The sequence below is a fragment of the Panicum hallii genome, chromosome 9, assembly GCF_002211085.1.
Source record: "Panicum hallii strain FIL2 chromosome 9, PHallii_v3.1, whole genome shotgun sequence".
Lineage (NCBI taxonomy): Eukaryota > Viridiplantae > Streptophyta > Magnoliopsida > Poales > Poaceae > Panicum > Panicum hallii.
In genome coordinates this window covers 15,687,727-15,710,297 of record NC_038050.1, presented here as the reverse complement: position 1 = coordinate 15,710,297, position 22,571 = coordinate 15,687,727, and the positions used below count along the sequence as shown (strand labels likewise).

General features: G+C 48.4%; 2 protein-coding genes and 1 non-coding gene across 6 annotated transcripts; all 3 read right to left on the bottom strand.

Moving 5' to 3' along the window:
• Positions 1–6,258: 6,258 nt before the first annotated feature.
• LOC112877891 (ethylene-responsive transcription factor ERF096-like) lies at positions 6,259–7,048 on the bottom strand. The gene has a single exon (XM_025942269.1). It carries the CDS (start codon positions 7,020–7,022, stop codon positions 6,621–6,623), a length of 402 nt encoding a protein of 133 aa, XP_025798054.1. The 5' UTR covers positions 7,023–7,048; the 3' UTR covers positions 6,259–6,620.
• An 11,456-nt stretch (positions 7,049–18,504) lies between these two features.
• LOC112877281 (E3 ubiquitin-protein ligase AIRP2-like) lies at positions 18,505–21,297 on the bottom strand. 4 transcript variants are annotated; one of them, XM_025941526.1, is made up of 6 exons: positions 20,952–21,297; positions 20,670–20,811; positions 20,501–20,567; positions 20,183–20,408; positions 19,231–19,371; positions 18,505–19,104 (listed from the first exon to the last, which is right to left on the bottom strand). In XM_025941526.1, exons 1-6 carry the CDS (start codon positions 21,011–21,013, stop codon positions 19,041–19,043), a joined length of 702 nt encoding a protein of 233 aa, XP_025797311.1. In that variant the 5' UTR covers positions 21,014–21,297; the 3' UTR covers positions 18,505–19,040. The 4 variants fall into 4 exon arrangements, with proteins under 4 accessions (XP_025797311.1, XP_025797309.1, XP_025797310.1 ...); XM_025941524.1 differs by lacking the exon at positions 18,505–19,104 and having other exon boundaries at positions 19,129–19,371; XM_025941525.1 differs by lacking the exon at positions 18,505–19,104 and having other exon boundaries at positions 19,129–19,371; positions 20,183–20,405; positions 20,952–21,296.
• Positions 18,556–18,629, bottom strand: TRNAI-UAU. The gene has a single exon. It is a non-coding gene; the product is annotated as a tRNA-Ile (tRNA).
• Positions 21,298–22,571: the final 1,274 nt, after the last annotated feature.

Genomic DNA, 22,571 nt, shown 5'->3' with positions numbered 1-22,571 from the left:
GGCCGGCGCGACGACCGTGACGTGCCGCGACGGCCGCGCGCACGGGCTCCTTATCTGTAACGCGCGTGCTCTCGGCTCTCGAGTCCGCGGCGCCGTTCATCCACCCAAAAGGCTTTCGATTTTTTTTCACGGTGATCTTTTCATCTACTACCCGAAAGGTTGGAAAAAGAACAGAACAGAACAGAACAGGGGACCATCGATCGAGCACAAGATCTTCAGTTCGGTCAGTCCTGCGACAGCAGGCTTGACATCAACCAAAGCACCTTTTCCATTTTTCTCCCCTCCCTCCCAGGTCCACCCCGTGCCGCCATTTCTGAGAAACTCGGCTGCGGACGGCGACCCGGCGACAGCGACCTGCCCAGGTCTGAACGGCTGAACGAAGAGCGCGATTATTGCGGTGGCAGGCATCGGCGACGACTCCTCATGAGTCGTCGCGTACGATGGCTGAGAGCAGGCTCAGCGAATCCGATGGACAATTGCAACAGGGACGATGCCATTGGCGTGTCAGCAGGGAACTCCATCTCTTTGTTTAGTTTAAGCTTATCCCAAGAAAAGTTCTCCCGATCTCAGTCCATTCCTGAAATCGCGCGGGAGATTTCTTTCAGATGAACCACCATGCTCGTCAATCCACCATTTAAAAAAAATAGAACTGGTAAATATTTTTGTTAAGGATCGGAGCTCACTCAAGTTCGAGACTGCAGCTGCAGGACGTACCGGTCGCTGTGAACGGAGGCCAGACGACGCGTGCGCCCTGGTCCCTGTCGTTTTGACCCGAAGAACGGACTATCCAGCCGCTGGATGCAGTGGCGTGTGGACCGAACACAGCGAAAATGATAGGAGACTTGACTTGTTGCGAAAAAGAAAAATAGAGGGAATCTTTTTTCTTCCTAAAACGTGCAATTTATCCGTTGGCAGAAACTAGGGGTGGAACTCTTTCGACACAAATTTGGCATTAAAACATGGCAAAAATCTCATACCGAGCTTCTCTTCTGTGTAGTTTGCGCCTTATCCTTCCGTGATCCTTTCCGGGGAATATAGGGTTTTGATGTTTTCCATTTTCGATTCTGATCTCCCTTGCTATTGTTTGCAGAAGTGTTTTTTTCATCCACATGTTAGTTTGAAACCTTAGCACTTTTGTTATACGACACTGCTAGCGTCCGGATATCCGATCACATTTTTTTTAATCGGACGGTCCGTCGCAACATTGATAAATAACAGTTGCAACATGAGAAATCAACCTTGCAACATAAAAAATATGTATACAAATGACTCTGATATCCAATTTGAGGATGAAAAATTCCCACCGCAATATTAACATCATGTTTTATACAACATCCGTTGCACAACATAAAGAAATAATAATTGCAACATCGGTACTTGTCTATGCAATATGGGTCGGAACGTCCAATTTATTTTTTCTGCACGGACGCCCTAATCCTAGCATTATCGTTTGTCCTACCTCTTACTCTAGACCTTCTCTTGGACCTTGCTATTAGGGCATGTACAACGGTATTCAATGAACCGTCTCTACAGAGGGTGCCAGGGTGTTTTTTGCAAAAAAAATTTTGGAGCCGTCGCTTGGTGGGGAGACGTCGCTGGCTCTTCGCCCAAGCAGGAACCGACGATCTCCTCTCCCACTGTAGGAGGTTGACCGTCTCTTTGAGATCCCGTGCGACGGTGCTTCCAATCTTTCATATGGCGCGAATTCGAGCTCCAAAATCCTTTCTCCTCCTGATTCCCCGCCATACTCTCCTTCAAATCTCACCCCTCTTGCACATCTGAATCTGTGGACGACCATGAATCGCCCTTCGTTCCAGTCCAGGCGTCGGCCCTTCGTTCCCCATTCGACTTCGAGCAGCGCCGCCGGCCGGCTTCTCCCCACCGGCGCCCACGGCTCCTCCCCCACTGGCGCCCACGGCTTCTCCCCCACCGGCACCAACGGCTCCTCCCCCACCAGCGCCCACGGTTCGTCCCCCACCGGCGCCCAAAGCATGTATTATCTTGCACAACATGATAGTTGAAGATGAAAAACAAGAGGTTACAATCCCGATCGACTTGAACATGAATCCTGGAGCTTCCATCGCCCTACCCCCTAAAGTGAGCACCGAAGCTAATCCATGCTTTGCAGATATACTTCGAAGGAATAATGAAATACGGGATAGCTCAAAGCATATAGAGCTCAAGAATGATTTAGTTGAACATATATGGCAGCGATATGGTCATAAATTTTGAGCTGAACAAGATTAGTTAAAAAATTAGCTTCTATATGATATATTATATTATATATTTAATGTAAGTATTATGATTTTGGAAGACAACATATATATGGATACAAAATATGTATGCACATTTGATCAAGGGTGTTTTTAATTCTAGTATACATATGCATTTATTAACATATTGTACTTATAAATAATCCATTGTACAACAGAGTCTCTTAACTGTCTGTTATGCTTGGAGAACCGTTTTGGTGTCTAAGCATTGTACATGTCCTTAAGATTTTGGAATCTGGATTTTAGACTGCACTTAGTTTCAATAATAGCGTAAATTCTTCATTTTAAAAAAATAATAGTGTAAATTACATGCACCATGCTGCCCAAGATATCAAATTTTATCTTAGTTACCTTCGCTTATTTTTCATAATAACTAAGGTTAATAATTCAGAGCAATTTATATCCAATAGCAATTGTTACCAATAATGATCAAGGTGCCGATTTGCCCATTATTTTCGCAGCATGTTTCTTGAGGAAACATGGAGTCAAAAAAAATGCTTGCAATTAGTAACCATGAGATAAGGTCCAATAGCTTCCGACCTATTTTAAAAATGAGAAGAAGAAAAAAAATGCAACGATGCAGAGGAGACAGACGCCTTATCTGCTGAGGTGTGCAGGTTGTCGGCAACGCACAGGTGTTCGTGCTGAGCTCCTACGATTCCCTGCGCGTCGAGAAGACTGCCCATTTGATTACTGCAACAGTCTACATGTGCTGCCAATTTGTAGTACTAGTTAATTGATTAATTGATTCCGAGATCGCTTTGGCAGTTCTGTTTGACTTTACTTCGTTATCTGCCAATCAGTTTTGAGTTTAATAAACCATTTTTATATTCAGTTTTTTTTCGAATGGCGGGCCCCTTAGCCCTGAACTTTGGCGGCGTCTACTGTTTTGCAACTGCAGAACACGTTTCCTTGCCCGCTCTATGTGCATCCTGGTCATCGAGTTGGGATGGAATACGTGGTGTGGAAATCTAGGAACACTTTTCGCTTTTCGATGAAGACTACGATCCCTTTCTTATTGTACAATTTGTACTAGCCTACAAAGTTTTTCGTTCGAAGTTGGAACACAAAGCATGGGAGTTGGTAAAACATTATCGAACGTGTAATATGAACAATTTCTTCAACCATGCATGGCACGTTAACAAGGAGCTCCGCTTTGTTAGAAATCAATTCTCCTGATCTCAATCTCCCTGGAATTGTGTGGGAGATCTCTTTCACACGAACCTAAGCATTTGTTAGTGTTTAAACACCTAAATTATTGGTTAGCTTTGATACATTCTCCGTTTCTCGGATTGTTAAATCCATGTGTTTACATTTTTTTCAAATATAATCACTTCCACGTGGCTTAAATTATATTTTGGAACGGAGGAAACACTGCATATGGCACCCAACTCATCACAACAGTAAACCCGCAAATGGAATTACTAACCCTTTATTCCAGTCGCAATAAGTAACGTGCACAACATCACGACCTCTTATCTACCGCAGCCGCATAGTACGCACGATCTCTTGCCTAACCGCGTAGCTCGTGAATCCCATGTCGTCGTGTGGCGCCATCTACCACGAGCACGGATGGTATCAGCTTCGATCGTGTCGATTCCACACACGGCACGGGAAAGCCAGTTTACCTTTCCGTGGTTGGCACTTGGCAGGACACACGGAGCTGCATGCCATGGGAAAAGGAGAACACCAAGTCCACAACCGCCATGCCCGTCCAACGGGAAGGCAACCGGCGGATGGAATGTTCCAAGGAATATCCGCTTGGGCCGTTGACGGCGACCGCCGTAGCCGGACTAAAATATGCGCCAACCATGGACGCGTAGCCATGGATGACGCTGGAGGAGACGACCACGGGCTTTCCCCTCCAAATTCCAACTTTTTTCACTCTCTCTCCATCACATCAATTTTAGGACACATGCATAGAGCTGTATGTAAAAAAAATAACTAATTGCATAGTTTAATTGTACATCACGAGACGAATCTTTTTAGCGTAGTTAGTCCATGATTAGATAAAATTTTTCAAATACAAATGAAAGCGCTACAGTATCTCCGGTTAGAAAAATTTGGAATCTAAACAAGGCCCGGGGTGTAATCACGGGGTTGTGCTAGCTATAGTTAGCTGTGGCTTAATTATTGATGGGGATTAATGTTTTTGCTAGTAGTTAATTGGCAGGGGTGATTGCTACTCCCGTACACCACCAGCTGTTGGTATCCTAGCTAGTGATTGCAATGGGAATATTGGAGCTGAATTTGTTGGCAAACACTTGGAGCGTTCCCACGAATTGATGGGCTACAGTTAGCTGATTCGAGCAGGAATGATGTATGCACTGTAGTTCTAGCATAGTATTTCTCTTGCATGTATTGCCTATGAAATACCAAAATGAAATAATGTATTGTATGAGCAATTTCATCCAAATGGTTTTGGTGCCTATGTGGCACCCTTGAAGATTAAAAAAGTTGAAATCCCCTTTAGGATCGAGTAACCTTAGGTGTCCACGCATCGAAACACGCAAATCTTTTTTAATCAAAACGTGGAAATCTCTGTTTTTCTTTGCCAAAAAAAGCTAGTGCGCTTTGTATTTAAAATCTCTTGAGCAACGCATCAATGTTTCGTGCGAGCAAACATTATTTGTGAAAAGGTTACTTTCGAGATCATCGAAACAGGGCGAGACACTCACACTCCTCTTATGATTGCTGCAGCGCTGAACTCGTGATCGCGCCGCTGATGATACGCGTGGCTCCGCACCTACGGCGTCGGCCATCGTCCGACCCGTGCTGAGTGAGCCGTACAAAACGTATGGAGCACACAGGATGGCCCGTGTTGAAAGCAAGCGGCGCCCCATCCATCCATCCATCCATCCATCAGGCCAAGAAGCAACGTGACCGAGTGAGTGCAGTCCAGCAAAGCCAATCGGTCAGCACTCAACTCAGTTAGGGCGGGCCTTTTGCAGAGGAGAGGGTAAGCCCACTAGTACTAGCTCGGAACGGCCCTGCCGTCTCAGGCACAGCCCATCGAGGCCCATCCTGCGTCTCACCGCGGCAAGTGGCGCGCGCCGCAATTGACCGCAAGAGAGGCCATGCCCATGCATGCCCGGTGGACTGAGTTGACCACTTGGCATGCAGGTCGCTTGACGGCCTTGTCTGGGCTATTGGGCTATATGTACGCAGGCGCCATCGTGCCTCCGCCCTCCGGTAGGGCGTCCCGCCGCTGCCGGCAGCGCTAGCGTGCCCTAAGCTGAGAGCTAGCCTGACGCGCGCCGTTCAAACTAGACCGAGCCTCGCCCTAGCGCGAGGCCGATGTTGATCTACGGTATATCCGACCGGCCAGCTCCCCCGCGCACAAGGCGATCGAGATTCCAGAGAACGACGTGCATATATATATATATATATATATATATATATATATATATTATATATATATATATATATCTGGGCACTATTAGAGAATAAGTTATTGGTTCATCCTAAATATACCGGTAGATATTGGATCCGATACTAATAGAATTTTCTAGGAGTGGATGCACTGGGCTGGCTGGAGCGGCCTTGAGCCCTCTCCCAGACTGCCCTTCCTTGATGGATCTAATGCTAGTCAAGGGAGGATTTACTGTGGATGTCATGTAGATGTAGGAAGATGCATAGACACACTTGGCATCTATGCTAGTCAACCGGCACAAAAAAGGAAGATCATGCATGCACGCATGGCCCAATGAAACAAGCATGCAAAATTTGTCCACCACGCGTTACATATGATGAACCCATGGCAGCACAAATAAAAGAAGAGGAATATTACGGTTCATGCACCTATGCATGTCAGTTCGTTGGACGATCCATAGAAAACTTCCAAGGAGATCGAACAAAACAAGAAATGTTGGTCAGTTTTGCCATTGCCGCACACATTAATGCCTGGTAGCGTACTGCATACACATGCATCACATGAAATCTGTCTCGATCGTGAGCATTCACCTAAATACATGCAGCAGCTCTGCAACCCGATACTCCATTTCGAGTTCATTCATTCGACACGTCTGGCACCCATGACGTCCATCGCGGCCTCTGTTTCTTCTCGGCACCAAACAAAAGCATTTATTTTGCACACTACAATCATCATCGTAATAATAAGCTAAGCATTTACTTCTCCTAAGCAATTTGTTTCATGCGGTATGGTGTTTACTTTATTTTATAGTGACCAACTTGTGATGTTTGCTTCAATATAAGGATGGGTCGTCCGATCCCTGTATTATTACGCGTTTGTTTATTTAATTCAATTCATTTTAGGTCGTCGTTTCCTCATCATGATCGATCGAGCTCCGGCATGCACGCATGCAAGCACATGCACGCGCACGCTCCTCACTTATGGCCGTACTTGCCGTCGTCGAGGAGGTCGTCGAGGATCTTGTCGTCCAGGCACTCGAGCTCGATCTTCTCCGCGTCCCCGCGGGCCCTCCCCCTCGACGAGGCGCCGGCGGGGGTGGTAGACGACGACGACGACGACCCGCCGCCCCGCCTGCCCGTCGGCCCGCCCGCGACGACCTCGCCGGGGAAGTTGAGCACGGCGGCGGCGCCGCGCTGGGCGAGCGCCGCCCGGTCGTACGCCCGCGCGGCCTCCTCGGCCGTGTCGAACGTGCCGAGCCACACCCGGGCCCCGCCGCGCTCCGGGTCGCGGATCTCGGCTGCGAACTTGCCCCAGGGGCGCTTCCGCACGCCGCGGTACTTGGTGCCGCCGGCGTCCTTGCTGCCGTCGTCCTCCATGGATGCGTCCTTGAGCCTAGAGTGGCAGCTAGTGATCGAGCTGCACGCCGGTGCAGCTAGCTAGCGAGACCGGGAGCTGCCGGTATGCATGTGTTGTGGCCTGCAGAACGCACGGCTATTTATAGAGGCCAGGCCACGCGCAGGTGTGCTGTGGCTGCAGTGGCATCTGTACATATACGTAGCTCTGTACGAAATATAATATGGTTTGCTAAAGGAACAAAAATTCTAGCGGGCTGAGAAAAAAACACCCGAAGCATAATTGAACCGCTGAAAGTTCAAACCGCTAGCTCATTCGCGCCACGGGCATGCATGAACCAGTGCTATATTCGAGATGCTTCCTTTGAAAGGGACTGTAGATTTTGGCCCTGATGAGGCAGCTTCCAGCTTAGGGCCTGTTTGGATCCAACGGAAAGAGAGAGAAAGAGCAAAAATTTTACTTTTTTGCACTTTTTTTGCACTTTTGGATCCAAACACCCCAAAGTGCAAAAGGGCAAATGCTACCGTAATTTTGCTAATTATGAATTAATTAGGCTTAATAGATTCGTTCCGTCATTTAGTCCTCATCTATGTAATTAGTTTTTTAATTAAACTATATTTAATACTTCTAATTAGTGTCCAAACATCTGATGTGACAGGAGCAAAAATTTTACCATTTGCCCTTTTGCCATTTGCCTTTGGATCCAAACATAGCCTTATTTGCTTGGATCCAAATACTTTATAGTTCAACTGATTTAACTCGAAAATCTGTAGTCATTTAAGAATTTTTTTAAAACACGAGAACAACGCCTTGGTCACTTCCCCACATCAAACCCATGTCACCCAAAGTTGCTCGTGGTTGAGGGTTCCTGTTCGGTTCGTTGGAAACTGACAGGAATAATAAACCATTTTCTGGTAGTGATGCACGAGTGCTAGAGCTAGCTACTCCAACCTAAGGTTTCTTTTCTGACGAATATTGGAGAGGGTGCAGAATCGTAAACTTCTATTCGTTTGTGCCCTCTTGAGAATCAAGTTAGCTCAAGTGCTGCAGCGCCGCCGGCGGTGGCTGCCGGCCGGGCTGGCTCGCTAAAGCCGGGGCGGCGAGTTGACGTATTGACGAGGAGATCTGGGTGTGTGCATGCATATTTAGAGAGTGTTTGGATCCAAATGCTAATGTCTAATAATATTAGATATATTAAATTTTAGCACTAGTTGATCTAAATAGAAGTGCTAATAGGATGGACTAAATTTAAGATAAATTAAAAATTTTAGCAAAACTTTAAATGCTAATAATTGCTAAAATTTAGTATCTAACTTTAGCTCCTCCAAACACGTGTACCCAAAAAAACGAAAGTTGCGAGCGAGCTCATGGAAGTCCACGCGCGGGAGCCCAGTGTGGTAGAGTCTTAACACTCTTAACTTCAGGCATATGACTAGACGTTGAATTCCCCCCTGGAAAAGCATGCAGTGCGAGAGCTACCGCAGTTCCCATCTGATATCTGACGAAGATTTTTTTTTTTGGGAAGAAATATCTGACGAAGATTCAGCACAGCAGTTCAGGTACACACACACGTCGTCTGCCTCCACTAGCAGCAAACACAGCGATCGGGGACTTTTGCAGTAAGTTTTCCTCTCCATTGGATCGCTTTCGGTTGTGAACCGAAACAAAATATAGGCTGGCTGTACCCTGTGGCACTGCATGAAAACATGCGAATCCTTTGTGGCCATGCAACACAACACGACAGCGCACAGGCCCTGCCTAGATTCGTTACTGGGGATGTTTGGATACAGAAGGGCCAAAGTTTATCCCTATCACATTGTTTAGTGGCTAATTAGAAGTATTAAATATAGATTAATGATAAAACTAATTCATAACCTCCAGGCTAATTCGCGAGACGAATCTATTAAGTCTAATTAATTCATAATTAGTTCATATGATGCTACAGTAAATATATGCTAATTATGTATTAGTTTTATAATTAGCTTATATTTAGTCCTTCCAATTGGTATCGAAACATACGATGTGACAGAGATGTGACAGAGGTAAACTTTCAACCATTGGGATCCAAACACCCTCAGGTTCAGACTAACTTCATCTTCCTCCGATGGTGAGCTCAGATGCTGTAGTTGGAAATAAATTCTAGCAAAGATGATGATGCGACGATTTGAACCCTGATTGCGTACTGAGGCTGGTTCAATAAACACCTAGGTTCTCCTCCTCTCATAAGAAGGTCTTAGATATCATCATTAGAATCTGGTTATATGTACACTACACGGTTAGCACAGACCCCATGCCTAGGGCTCTAGGCATCGCTTTGGCGATGCGGACGTACGTGACCTGACTTTTCCTCGGCTGGACTACTGGGCAGTGATGTATTGACGTTGTCATGATGGATGCGGATGTGGGCTCCACAAGGTCGCCGGCGGCTACGTCCGCATTGGCCCGTTTGTGGCCAGGTAGGCAGGTTCCTACGCATCCTTTGATTTGGGATTGGATTGCCCGTCACCCTCCAGCCATTTGCAGGCAGCGAACATGGATTTTCCGCGTGCCCCTGCGGTCACAAGGGCTATCGAGGCCGTCGAAACAGTACCACAGGTGGAGATTCGTGAAAAGTACTGAACTTGGGAAGTATAGATACGGTTCTCCTCCACCGCCCGGCGGACGGCGCCCTCGCCTTCTTGCCTCCGCCGCCCACAACCCACCTCATCCGCCGGGCCGGCCGCCACCCATGGCCATCTCTTTAAGGCCGCCCGGCCATGGATACCTCCCCAACAATTCCAAATCCGAACCTATAATCTTAATCCGGCAATCTTTTCTATAATTCTAGCCGGTGTCGTCCCCATACCCAGCGCGAGGCGGCGAGGAGGAGTAGGAGGAAGAGCGCGGCGAGTGCCGGGAGGAGCCAGGCCACGGCCGGGTGACGATGACGGCGAGCTGGAGCTTCTGCACCGGCAGGGCAGGTCGGCCGCGAGGCCCTGCAGCCATTGGCGCATGCAGCTATTGCGCCCCTGCTACTCTGCCTTCGCTTGCATGTCCGCGGCGGAGTGAGCGAGCGAACCACCAGGAAGCGGAAATGACGGCGGCGAGCTCGGGAGGAAGCAGGAAGCAGAAATGGCGGCGGCGAGCTCGGGTCGGTCCTTGTCGCAAAGCTTGCCAACTCCACGCAGGACCTGGGATCGGAGTAGGAGGATCGAGGACACAAAGAGATGGGAAAGTATACATGGACGAGCAGATGAGACAAACAGGCTGAAGTCAAATCCCTGAACTATCCCTGTCCGCATAAAAGAACTAACACGTATGAGCTGCGTCTGTAACGAAACCTACTCACCGAATCGACGGCCGAGATAAGCCCGGTGGTCACGAGGGTATGTGGTATGACATTTTCGCCTGCGCCTCTCGAGTGGCCGAGCTTATCGTGTTCTGGTGTAGACGCACGGTTCCTTCGGATTCGGAAGCATCTGAGCAGGAGCGGGGAAGCGTATGTTCGTCATTAAAAAAATAGCTCATCATGATTACGAACCAAAGGAAAGGGAGAAGAAATTGGTGAAAATTTAGCATTGCCACAATGAAGAAGAAATAGTTTAGCATAACAGTGGCACATAAGAAAGTAGCCATGCATGGTGAAAACTGGCATTGCCACCACCTCCAAAGGAAAATAGCTTCCATTTTTTGCATACTTAGTGCAACCAATATGCCCTAGACTGGTGGTAGTGATACTAGGTTTATTATCAAAGAATACGTCCTCAAAGCTCAGAGCGTTCTGGTCTGAATGGCCCAGCGCGTACGAAGCAAAATATTGTCAACCCTAATCACACGAGACAAAATATTAGAACATGAAGAACTGAAACAAAAAGGAAACAAACATCTTCGCTCGTGGGCCAGCCTATACAGATGGACCAAATGGGATGAATTTAAAAAAAAAAGGTTAAAAAATTAAATTCGAAAAAGGTGCCGATTTGGAAAATTTCGAAAAATGGGTACCTCCCGCCCGATCAACGGCCGAGAGGCGTGGGGCCGGACACCTCCCGCCCATCCAACGGGCGGGAGGTACCGAAACTTTTCCAAGGCCCCTCCCGAGAGCCTCTTCGCGGATAAAAAACTTTTCTTATTCGCGAAGAGGCCCCTAAGGCAATGCCGCCCGTCCAACGGGCGGGAGGTGCCCACTTTTTTTTATTCGAATTTATGTTTTACAAACTATTTAAAATTCATACTTTTTTCAAATACAAGATTTATTCGCCATACTCTTTTGTATACATAAAAATTTTAGTTCAATTTTACGAAGAAGATTACTGTATCTAAAACTCATATGAAGATGGTTAACCGATAACGTTTTGCAACGTAGAATCCAAATATTACGATAGTACGATACATCAAGCCATTAAAAATAAAATAGTATGATACAAAAAATAGTTTAAATATACAGAGTCCACCGAATCAGGAGTATCTACTCCGCATGTCCCGGTCCTTGCGCTCTCTTGGTCCTCCCCCCCAGTCCTAGGCCGTCGGCATATGTGCCCCTCTGAGTACATGAGTGCATCTGGAGCACGGTGAGGACGAGGCGGAGGAGGCGCCGGCGTGAACGGGTCATCTTAGGACAGTGGAGGTGGAGCGTCATACGTCTGGGAGGGGCCAATGATGTCTGGCTCGGCGCCGCCGCCCTCCAACTCCGATAAACTGACGGAGCCGCCGTCCCAGTCCGGCACACCGAACAGACCACCGTGTGCAGGAGCTCCCATCGACCACGCATGCTGAGTATAGCCCTGAGAATACGGAGCAGCTGGCGTCGAACCCGACGGGAGAGACGTTCCTGGAGCATAGGCGCCAAACGTCTGAGGCTCCATTCTTGCAGGAGGAGGCCCCATTGCCGTCGAGTGCATGACTATAAAAACAAACGAAATTAGTCGTGTAAATCAAATTTGATTGAAATGGCATTATAAAGGACTTACAGCTCGAACGGGCGGCAGTACCGCTGGACGCTGCGTGCGGTGCTGCAGAGGTCGATGGGCCAGCTGTGTACACGTGAGCGGACCACGTCGTCTCTGTTGCAACACGTCAGTGCACGTAACGCTCGCGTCAAGTTGTCATGAATCCGACGAAAGCTCTCTTTGTAGTGTGTGTCCGGTACACGTACTCCACGGTCAAACAACGTGATCTGAGATGTAGTTCGACCTCCGTGCAGTTGATCAGATCAATCTGCATGAGTAATGGGAAGCAGAGTAATATTGTTATCGATTTTTTTTATAAAAAGATGTAATAATTGAAGTTGCGAAAGACGTACCGCGCCACGCTGCGCCTGATCACGGTACAAGGGATACGTGTCCGAGATGGTCGGCGGGTGCTGATGCTCCGCGTCATCAATATGTGAAAGAGTGACGTACGGACGCATGCGAGTGAGGTACCAGCGGAGATATGCGCCGTAAGATGCCTCTGTGTGTGGCTGCGGCTCGTCCTACACATCGTCAGGTGCGTCTAGCCACCCTCCTACGTACTCCTGCAGCTTGATAACCCAGTTAACTTCGTTGGCATGATATCCCCTGCGTGAATATCTGTTGCAAATATTTGGAAGATAATATTATTTCATGGTAACGGTTATATAATTAATAGAAAACAAGTTATCACAAACTTACTCGTGTACGCTGCGCGGCACGGCCTGGAACGCTCGGGGTAGGAGAGGGAAGTGCTGTCGTCGACCGAACTGCCTCATCACTCGCTCGACGCAGTACGGCTCCACGACAATATCGAACAATAGGTTCGCCTTTATGAGCCAGTACGCCTCGTCACGCGTGCATAGGGAGGAGAACCCGTACGGCGCACGTGTCTGGACAGCCGCAGTGGTGTAGGGGTCCAGATGACATCATGTGGCCGCAACCGATCAAATTTGGACACGAACTACGGGTATGATTTTCGGATCTGCCGATGTGCCCAGCTCATCTGCAAAATTACACAACTGCGTCGGTACTTTGCCTATACAGAAAGGTACAACTTAAAGAGCTTACCCGTCGATCGGTCCAAAGTGAACCCATCGTGGGGCTATCCTCGTGCCACAGCCCATACATCTCGGGCGGATAAGTCTCCTCGCTGATCAGGGGGCATGCTATGGCGAATCGCTCATACGACCATAGCTGCAGCAGAAATGGACAGCCTGTGATAACGGCGGTCCTCTCCGTCTTGAAACAGGTCTGGCAAAGGCATCAATACATGGCAGCAAGCACTGCCGATCCCCAGCTCCACCCAGATACCTGGCCCGCCTCCGCATCCGCAATCGCGCGCGCGTACTGGATGAGAACCTTGTCTACATAGTTGTTGCTAGAGTTGCAGAAAAGAGCCCAGCCGAACAACCACAACAGATATGCCTCTAGGCAGCGCGACACCTCGTACTGCCCAGCCAGAGGGTGGAGATCCTGAGCCTGAAATATATTTGTTCAATGCTTAGAGGTAGTCACATATGATTCAATTAAATTAATTAAAAATAATTGTACGTACCCTATATTGTATTACCCAACCCTTGGCGGGGCCGGGCGCGTCAGGTACGTCCAAAAAATGTGGCGGGTTCACTGGAGCAAACCGCTTCTGAAGCTCCGCCCTCCAGGTAGGTGGCACAGCAACCGGGCCAACGGCTTCACCCGCAATAGGAAGCCCGAGCAGGTACGACACGTCCTACAACATGGGCGCCATCTCCCCGCACAGCAAGTGGAACGTGTGCGTCTCCGGACGCCACCTGTCCGCCAACGCCGCAAGTAGAGAGCGATCGAGCTGCATCCGCTTCTTGGCGCCACCGTCTTGGTCGTCGCCGGCCTGAAGCATACGTGCGAGTGGCAGCAAACCAGCCTCACGTAACCGGTATATTTTGCATTATGGTTACAATTGTCGTACAAGCAATACATTCATTCTGTAAAAAAATACAAAGTATTACCTGTCAAGCCAGCGGTCGTCTACGTGCAACAACTCCTTTGCTACACGAGGGCGCAACTCGTGAAGCTGCTGCCCCTCCACCACTGCCAGGTACGACCTGTGCCGTACATCGGTGGTCGCGTCAAGGAGCTCCGGTGTCTGCGCCATATCTGCATGAAATAAGTACGATACATATATTAGAAACATACATAACGAATACAACAGAGAGTATACAAATGCTAAGTCACAGTTACAATTACAAACACACATAATGGTCTGTTAAAATTATAAATACACATCCACGTCTGATACAAACTCAACGCGGCAAATATTACACATGAGCAAACAACGTTCAAATAAAATTACAACTAAACGGTGCCTGATGTCGTAGTAGCACTCAGTCGGCGACGTCTCCCACTCCTTGATACAACCGGAGGTCTTCCATCTGTAGCATCACCTGTAAGGCCAGCTTCAGCAGAACTAGGCCCAGCATCATTGTTCGGACAACGTTTATACGTGTGTCCACTCTGGTTACATGAACTGCAGCGTTGTATCTTACGAATACGCCGTGTTTAACAGCGCCCTCTCTTAACCCGACCTGTTCTCGGGTCTGAAATATAGATCACAGGATTCGCTGTCTCAGTGAATGCTCCAACCATACGGAACCCATAGATCTCATACTGCCAAGTGCTGGCAATTATCTCCTTTCTGAAGTAATGAGAAACATATATATCCACAGGATGTGCAATATCCGCACAAGCAGCCATTACATGAGAATAAGATCTGTGTAGCAACTTTGGCCTCATGCATGAACAACAACAAGTACCACCAACCTTCAGGATGCACTCCTTTACAGGAGTCTGACGTCTCATGTCATGTCGTGCTCTGTCTCTGGGAGCTACCTCAAACTTGAGCTCCTGTGTACCACATTACCGTACGTGCTGTAGCTGGGCGCCAGCTGCCTTCTTGGTCATATAATCTGTCATCATGCTCCCAAAATGTCTGTCAGGATCTTGCAGGTATACCTGATTTTTAGTGAATCGATCACTAAAGTAATCGGTACACCCATAAACGATGAATTCCACAATTGCAACCAGTGGAAGCCCACGAACATCTCGCATCATCCAATTGTAAAGCTCACCGAAGTTGGTGGTCATTATGCCGTACCTTGCACCATCGGTATCGTAAAGCAACGCCAACTTCTCCTTCGGCTCATTCTCAATCCATTCAGAAAAGGTTTTCACTGCTGACCCAGACCTCCTCCCAGTACGTGCAGTATCTGTTTGCAAAGGACACAAAGCCTCTGATTCGTCCTGTGCAGTTCTGGTTCTTACTGCGTCCTCGCTTCTTTTCTTCCCGGTCAGTCCATCAAGTTTCTGCCACTACTTGTTAAATTTTCGTTGATTTGTTTCCTTGCATAGCCTCTTGAACATATCCATAAGGTGCTTGTTCTTGAACTGCCTGAAAAAGTTTGCACCGATATGTCTCATGCACCACCTACTGCGAACATCACGCCACTTGGCCGGCTCTCCGGTCTCCACACACCCCTCCTGCAAATCTAGTATTGCCCTTAGTATGCTGCCGTGACGATCATGTAGCCGGCACACATCATCCCTGTCCCGAACGACTGTAAGCGTAACCCGTTCCAGTAACCAGTACCAACTGTCTGTGTTCTCGCTCTCAACAAAAGCAAAAGCAACCGGAAGCAATTGATTGTTTCCATCCGCTACAATGGCTGTCAGCATTTGCCCTCTATACTTTCCTGTCAGAAAGGTCCCATCTATGCACAGGATAGGTCGGCAGTGTTGGAATGCATTAATGCATGGACCCAAGCTGAAAAAGGTCCGGTGCAATATGAAGGGCGGACCTTGTCCTCTGTCTAGACTTTTTAGGTCATAATAGCTTACAGGATTTCTCTAACAAATGATTGTCGGTGTTTTATCGGCTGCCCACCAATGGGTACACCCAAGGTGGTAAATTTAGGTGAGGGACACCGAGATCAGAAACTCAAAAGTGCAAGGAACATAAGATTTAGACAGGTTCAGGCCGCAAAGTGCGTAATACCCTACGTTCTGTGTGGTAGTTTGTATTCCCTTGGGTGTAGATGTTGTGTTTTGAGGGGGTCCCTACCCCCCCTTATATATCCGGGAGGTCAGGATTACATGGATCTAGTCAATACTAGCCAAGGAATCGTACTCAGGTATAACTCGAGTAGTTTCCTTCTGTACCGACTAGATTTATCTTCTACTCAAACGAGTAGAAAACAACATAAATAAGAGATAAAACGGGCTTTATCTCTTAATCCTATTTAAACCACGTTATATACACAGCCCCGTAGCCCCGGGTCTGACAATGACGGCCAACAATCGAGAAATATTATCATATGCAGCCTCGAACGTGCCAAACCTCATCTCTAACACCTTATGTTTTGCACTCCACGCCTTCCCGTATGAGATGGTATACTTGTGCTTCTCCTGAATATGCCTGATAATAGACTTTGGTTCAAATGATAGGTTGGCTACTATCATCCTGTACATCTCGTTTGCAATGAATTGCGATGTAAAGTTGCGATGGGACTTCTGCACGTCCAGCAAATGACAACTGTGCTGAGTGACAATTAAGCATTCCCAATAATCTTTCCATTTGCCTTTATAGGCATGCACCCGCCACGGACAGCCCTCCTTCACACATACCACATCGTACTTACGAGACTTGCACTCGACTGTTTTGAACTCTCGCATAAGAGAGAGAGAGAGAGACCAACACTTAACAGCTTCCATCACCTCATCAATTGACTGGTACCTCGCACACTGGAAAACTTCGTTCTCCCTGCAATCCCAAGACACGCTGGGTCCCTCATCTATGACAAGATGACTGAAGTTGCTGCTCACCCATTCTTTAGGCACATGCTCGTCATCATCAGACGAATCGGCATTCATTGCTTTATCGAACTCACGATCTTCATCTCGCAGCTTTTCAACAATACAGGGTATGTTCTCCCCCTCATCAGCCACGCATTGAGGTACTGCGGTGCCACCTGCCTCAATGTTTGGCTCCTCAACTTCTTCGTCAACATCTTCATCCCCCACAGCAAATTCGATGTTTATCAAAGGCTTCTGGTACACACTGACAAGGAGTACCAGTGGCCATTGCCAATGACTTGTATTTTGCAGATAACTTAACCAGTCATCGTTACTTGCAAGTGGCATCAGCTCCCAGATCAAAGCGTGAGTGGTACGGTTTATGACGCACTGAACACTCACAGTGTGTGTCTCCTGATTATTCCTCAATCTGCTCATTAATCAGTTGCATAGGAATTCAAATATCCTCTCGTACGATCTGGTAATTCCTCTGACCGCACAGTTGAATTCACTTAAATCTACCCCATTCGACCCATAAATCACATTTACTTCTCCGTAATATATACTAAAAGTACCCTTCTCGGAAGATATATCTGTCAATTATTAATAAACTAGTTATACTACATATTAATACACAACGACCTTAAGTTTCAGCGATTCTCAGATTATATTTTTCAGATTCTAAACTATTCAGAATATAAATTATACTAAAAACAATTAAAAAATACTAAAAACTATTCAAAATATAACTACCCTAAAAAATATTTCTAAAAACAATTGAAAATACTAAAAACTATTCAAAATATAACTACCCTAAGAAATATTTCTAAAAATAATTGAAAATACTAAAAACTATTCAAAATATAACTACCGTAAGAAATATTTCCTAGATTATAGTTATTTTCAAGTAATCATACGACTAGAACGAGAATATATCTCCAAACCGACGTGTGAACAGGTCTTCGCCGCTTGCTCTCCTCTCTTCCTCTCCTCCCTTTCTTTTTTTTCTAATTTTTGCTGAATAGAATGGGAATTTGGGGGCAGGTGGGGGCTTATATAGGGCTAGGGGAACCTCCCGCCCGCCCAACGGGCGGGATGCCCTTCCGCACTGTACGGGCCCCGGACCTCCCGTCCGTTGGGCGAGCGGGATGCCCCCGCGGCCGCATCAGGGGCCTCTTCGCGAATTGGAAAAATTTTTTATTCGCGAAGAGACCCTCGGGAGGGGCCTAGAAAAATATTTAGCACCACGCCTCCCGCAATATTTGGATGGGTGAGAGGTGTCCGGCCCCACGTCTCCCGCCCGTTGGTCGGGCGAGAGGTATCAATTTTGGAAATTTTCCAAATCGGCACCTTTTTTTCAAATTTATTTTTTAACCCTTTTTTCAAAAAAATTTAAATGGGATGACCATCTTTCGGCCATGTGCACCTGCCGTGGACTGCAGCAGCTTCATCGACGCGTTGCGCTTGCGCACCTGCGACGTGGATGCGGCTCCATGGCTCAAGGCTCAAGCCATGGGCAACGGCTTGACACCTGACCTGACCAGCTCAGGTCTTTTTTTTATAACAGATCCGCTCCGTTTTGTGTTGAAATAAAAGAAGAAGGAGAAGAAAAGCAGATCTATTTTGTGGGGAAAAAGGCAAAAATATAGCGAAAGGCTCGGATCTCTTTGATGAAGGAAAAAAAAGGCCATGCAACGGCTGACAAGTGAAAGCTGCAGCTCTGTTTTGGTTAAACTATGTTTTGTGAAAAATATAACAAAAAACTCAGCTCTATTTTATTTTTTCCAAAAAAGTTTTACAAAAATGCTCCCGGCGGGGCTCGAACCCGCGACCTTCGGCTCATAAGACCAACGCTCTAACCAACTGAGCTACGGGAGCTTTCCGCTGGGATTGTAGTAATAACGTATTACATCGTATTTGTATTGAAGGATTCATGGAGGAAAAGCGGAGGATTTCAAATCCTATGGGAAATTGGTACTGTTCGTCCCTTTCGAATGGAATTCTTGCTTAGGGAAAATGGACGAAAGTTTCCTACCATGCTGATTTTACAGGAAAACTGCAGGGGGGAAAAACATCTGGTCGGACCTCTTTGTTTTTGTTCCCGTCGCGTAGGATCGAGGCAAAACGAGCTTCGCTGCTGCTAATGCACCGTTTAAGCACCCCTGTGCCACTTATCGCTGTACACCAGCAGTGCTGCGCATCGCCACACCTGCCAGACCTCTCCGCCACTCCACAACAGCACCACGAGCGAGTATTGCAACACATCTGAATGGCTGAATCCGGCAGCCTCTAAAACCACTGGAACATTCGACGCGCTTTGCATGCCCTATCATGGCCGTATAATGACAGGGCACTGAAACGAAACAAAGAGCTGGTATGAAGCTATGAACAAGGAGCAGTTTAAGTTTACTTGATACGGTACTGGTAAATGTCAAGATCGACTACATGTAGGACTACAAGGGGCAGCTTGTTTATGTACATGAAGAGCCGCCTAATGTTCTCCCTCGTCAAGGTATCCATATCCACAACGTCGCTGTCGTCGGTGTACATCCACAGGCTGCCCGGCTTCACCTCCTCCAGACAGGCGCGGCAGAACGGACAGGACTTGGATTTGGCGTTCCTGCAGTGAGAGCGAACGAACTTTGTTATGGCCCACCACCACGGTGATTAGATTTATGAAGGAAGGGAAAGGACAGATTTGTGTGCTTGATGACAAGGCAAAGTGCAAAATGTTGACATAAGAAAGCGAAGCTTATCCCCTGACCCAGCAATGAGATAAGCTGAATGGCAGAATCATTGACAGACCATATCACATTATTAGACGACTTCATTTGTTACTAACCAACTAGTATAAGGTAAAAAAGGAAAATTGTAAACTTCAAGACAAACATAAACCAACAGTATAAAACACGAACAATACGGAGTTTGCTGTTACGATGAGAGTCATGCAACCTAATTTGAAAGTGATGCTTCAGCACTCAGCAGGTACAAATGGTCATTGTGGTACCGAGTTCCCAACTCCGAAACAGGCTACTAATTTGATAGAAAGCTTCCTACAGTTTCCTAGCATAATAATGGCACTGTCGCTGCAAGTTGCTTGGATGGACGGCTTGCATCAAGAAGTTTGAATTCTGTCAACGTACTATATATACGTAGCAATCTAAAGAGCCATCTTGATACTAATAAGGGTCTGAAGTGACAGCCTACCGACCAGGGTTGCGTCATTCAAAACAGCACTTTGCAAAGCAGTTAGATTTCACCAAAACCAAACCTTCCATGGTTCCAATCCAAAGTTTCAAACTGCATTCATCTGAATGTAATTCTTCTACGGAACCTATGAGCACTATTTTGTGCTAAATATAAGCCAGCATCGCCAAATTTTGCGCCAATGCAGTAAGCCAGTAACTACAAGGGGACAATAGAGCTCATACCAATCCTCGAAGCACCGCATGCAGAGCGTGTGGGCGCAGTCGGGCAGCACGACCTTGCGGTTGACCTCGAGGCAGATGCCGCACTCGAGCTCCCTCTCCGTGTCCACCTCCGAGAGCTCCTCGTCCCTGCTCCTGAATTTCTTCAGGCAGAGCCTCCTCTGCTTCCGGTCGTCCAGCTCGGTGATGCCGCTCGGCAGCTGCAGCAGCGACGGGAATATGACGCCTGCTATTCCGCGCGACGCCGTCAGAACTCACAAGTCGACAGCGACGAGCAATTGCCCGTGGTTTGACGGGAACCAAGGGGCGTTGGTCGATTACCGTAGAACTCCCTGATGCTGGCCTCCCTCTCCCAGTCGGGAAGCGCCGACGAGCCGTCCGCGTACACCTGTCGCGTCAACGGAGAAGCGGCAGTTCAATAACCTGCTCGCGCGGGGAAATCGAATCGAGCACGGACAGGAGCGAGATAGGGTGGCAGACGAGACGAGACCTTGTAGAGCATGACCTTGAGGAGGCCGAGCGCGCCGGCGAGCTTGCAGTCGGTCCACTGCACGAGGAAATGCGCGACGGCGCTGTACGCCATCCGCATCTGGATGAACGACCCGTCGTAGTCCCGCAGGAACTCCGACGCCCTGGAAGGAAGAGCCGCGCGGGGCAAAAGCGAGCGAGCGATTCAGCCACAAGAACAAGTAGCAATAGCGAAAAAGAAAAGATTCCACAGCTTTAACACTAGCACAAGCAACGGGGGCAAGAAGTTTCTGGGGGGACTCACAGCGCATTGGCGTGCTCGATGTCGGCCTCGAGGGCCTTGACGGAGTCCTGGAACTTCCGCATCGGCGCGCCCCACCGCCGGCGACCCCTCCTCCTCCTCCCACGGCGAGAGCTGAAGCGCACGGGAGACAAGACGGGACAAACCCTGCCTAAACCTCGCCGCGTCTTCCCTCCCCGCGACTCGGCGATCCGACCGGGCTGGATTGGGCAGGAACGGTTTGCCTTCCCTGAGCTCCCTCTCCCCCTCGCGCTCCGGCTTGGATTGGATTCGTCTCCCTTTTTCTCGCTCGCTGGATTGTTCTTGCCGGGTCCGGCTCCAACCCCACCCGGGAGAGTCCCACTCCCACCCCTTCCCCCTTTTGTTGCCACTCCCGTCCCGGGGGGGCCCGGGGGCCGAGAGCGACGACGAGGAACAGTGTTTCCTCCCTGGGGTGGGCCCAGGCGGCGGTGACCGCTGGGGCCTGCGCGCATCTCGGCGCACCCGAACAGACGCGCGCGCCCCGCGCTTGGTCCCTGAAACGTGGGGTCGGAGCCGCGCGGGGCCCGGATGTCAGCCGGAGAAGACCAATCCGCGCGAGTAGCTTCCTGCTGGGGACGTGGCGGGGTGGGTCTTTGCGCGGGCCCACGAAAAATATCCCGAAATATCCATCCCGGTCGCAGTCACGCGCAGGTGTGCAGACCCACATTTACCGACGCGCGGGGCCCGCCAGTGTCCAGGCCGACATGGCAGTTTCGCTGCCCGGATATTTACGGGCTGACCGACTGACCACCCACCAGCCCGGCGGCGGCGGGGTGACACGCGAGACGCACTGACGCCGCGCGAAAGAAACCGGTGGGCTTTGCTTTCCGTGAGGCGCCGCCCCCGCCCTGGTTTCCGTTCGGGGCTTTGGGAGGGTCGGAGGGAAGGGGAGTGCTGGGCGGGTGGGCCCGTTGCGGCATTACCCGTGGGGCCCGGGACGGCGACGTCTGGCTGAGGCTGACCCCACCACACCACGGCCAAGAGTAGGGCTGGTTGGTGATGTACTCATGTGCTCAGCGTAGGCGTGCTTATCGCTGGCTGACTGACTGACGAATGTGATTAGGACGGAGCTTTGAGTGACGGCTCTTTCTTGAGCAAGGGGACAAGCAAGATTCCATTTCTAGTGAAATATTTCGGGTCATGGAGATGTATGGCCTTGTTCTGTTGTCCCAGGAAGGCAGAAACCGTTCCATCGAACCTGACCGCATTTACGCTTGGAAATTGCATAACAGTAGCAACCACACTTATTGTTGCAGATACTACTATAGTAGTAATTTATTGTGGTAAGCTAATAATCATAAAGGCTCAAAAACTTAATCGCAAGAAAAAGATGGTACAAAAAGTAGTGGCAAAGTCCTTCACTAAAAACTGAAAGAAATATTATAGCAATTATACGGTACTACCACTTTCTAAAGTATTTGTAGGAGTGAAAATACCGAGTGAAATTCGCGAAGGAATGAGGATCATTTTCCAATATGAGAAATCGCATATTGTATTCTTTTACTTGCACAAATGGGTTCGGGTCTCTAACTCAATACCGATGTTCGTATTTATGGTTAAGTATTCATCCTAGGAATAGAGTGCCAGTGAGTTATGTGAGCA

Coding starts and splice junctions, on each gene's coding strand:
- LOC112877891 (XM_025942269.1), bottom strand. CDS start 7,022: ATGGAGGACGACGGCAGCAAGGACGCCGGCGGCACCAAGTACCGCGGC.
- LOC112877281 (XM_025941524.1), bottom strand. CDS start 21,013: ATGCGGAAGTTCCAGGACTCCGTCAAGGCCCTCGAGGCCGACATCGAG. Junction 20,812..20,951: donor ATCGAGCACGCCAATGCGCT/GTGAGTCCCCCC, acceptor TCTTCCTTCCAG/GGCGTCGGAGTTCCTGCGGG. Junction 20,409..20,500: donor CAGCATCAGGGAGTTCTACG/GTAATCGACCAA, acceptor CGCGCGGAATAG/CAGGCGTCATATTCCCGTCG.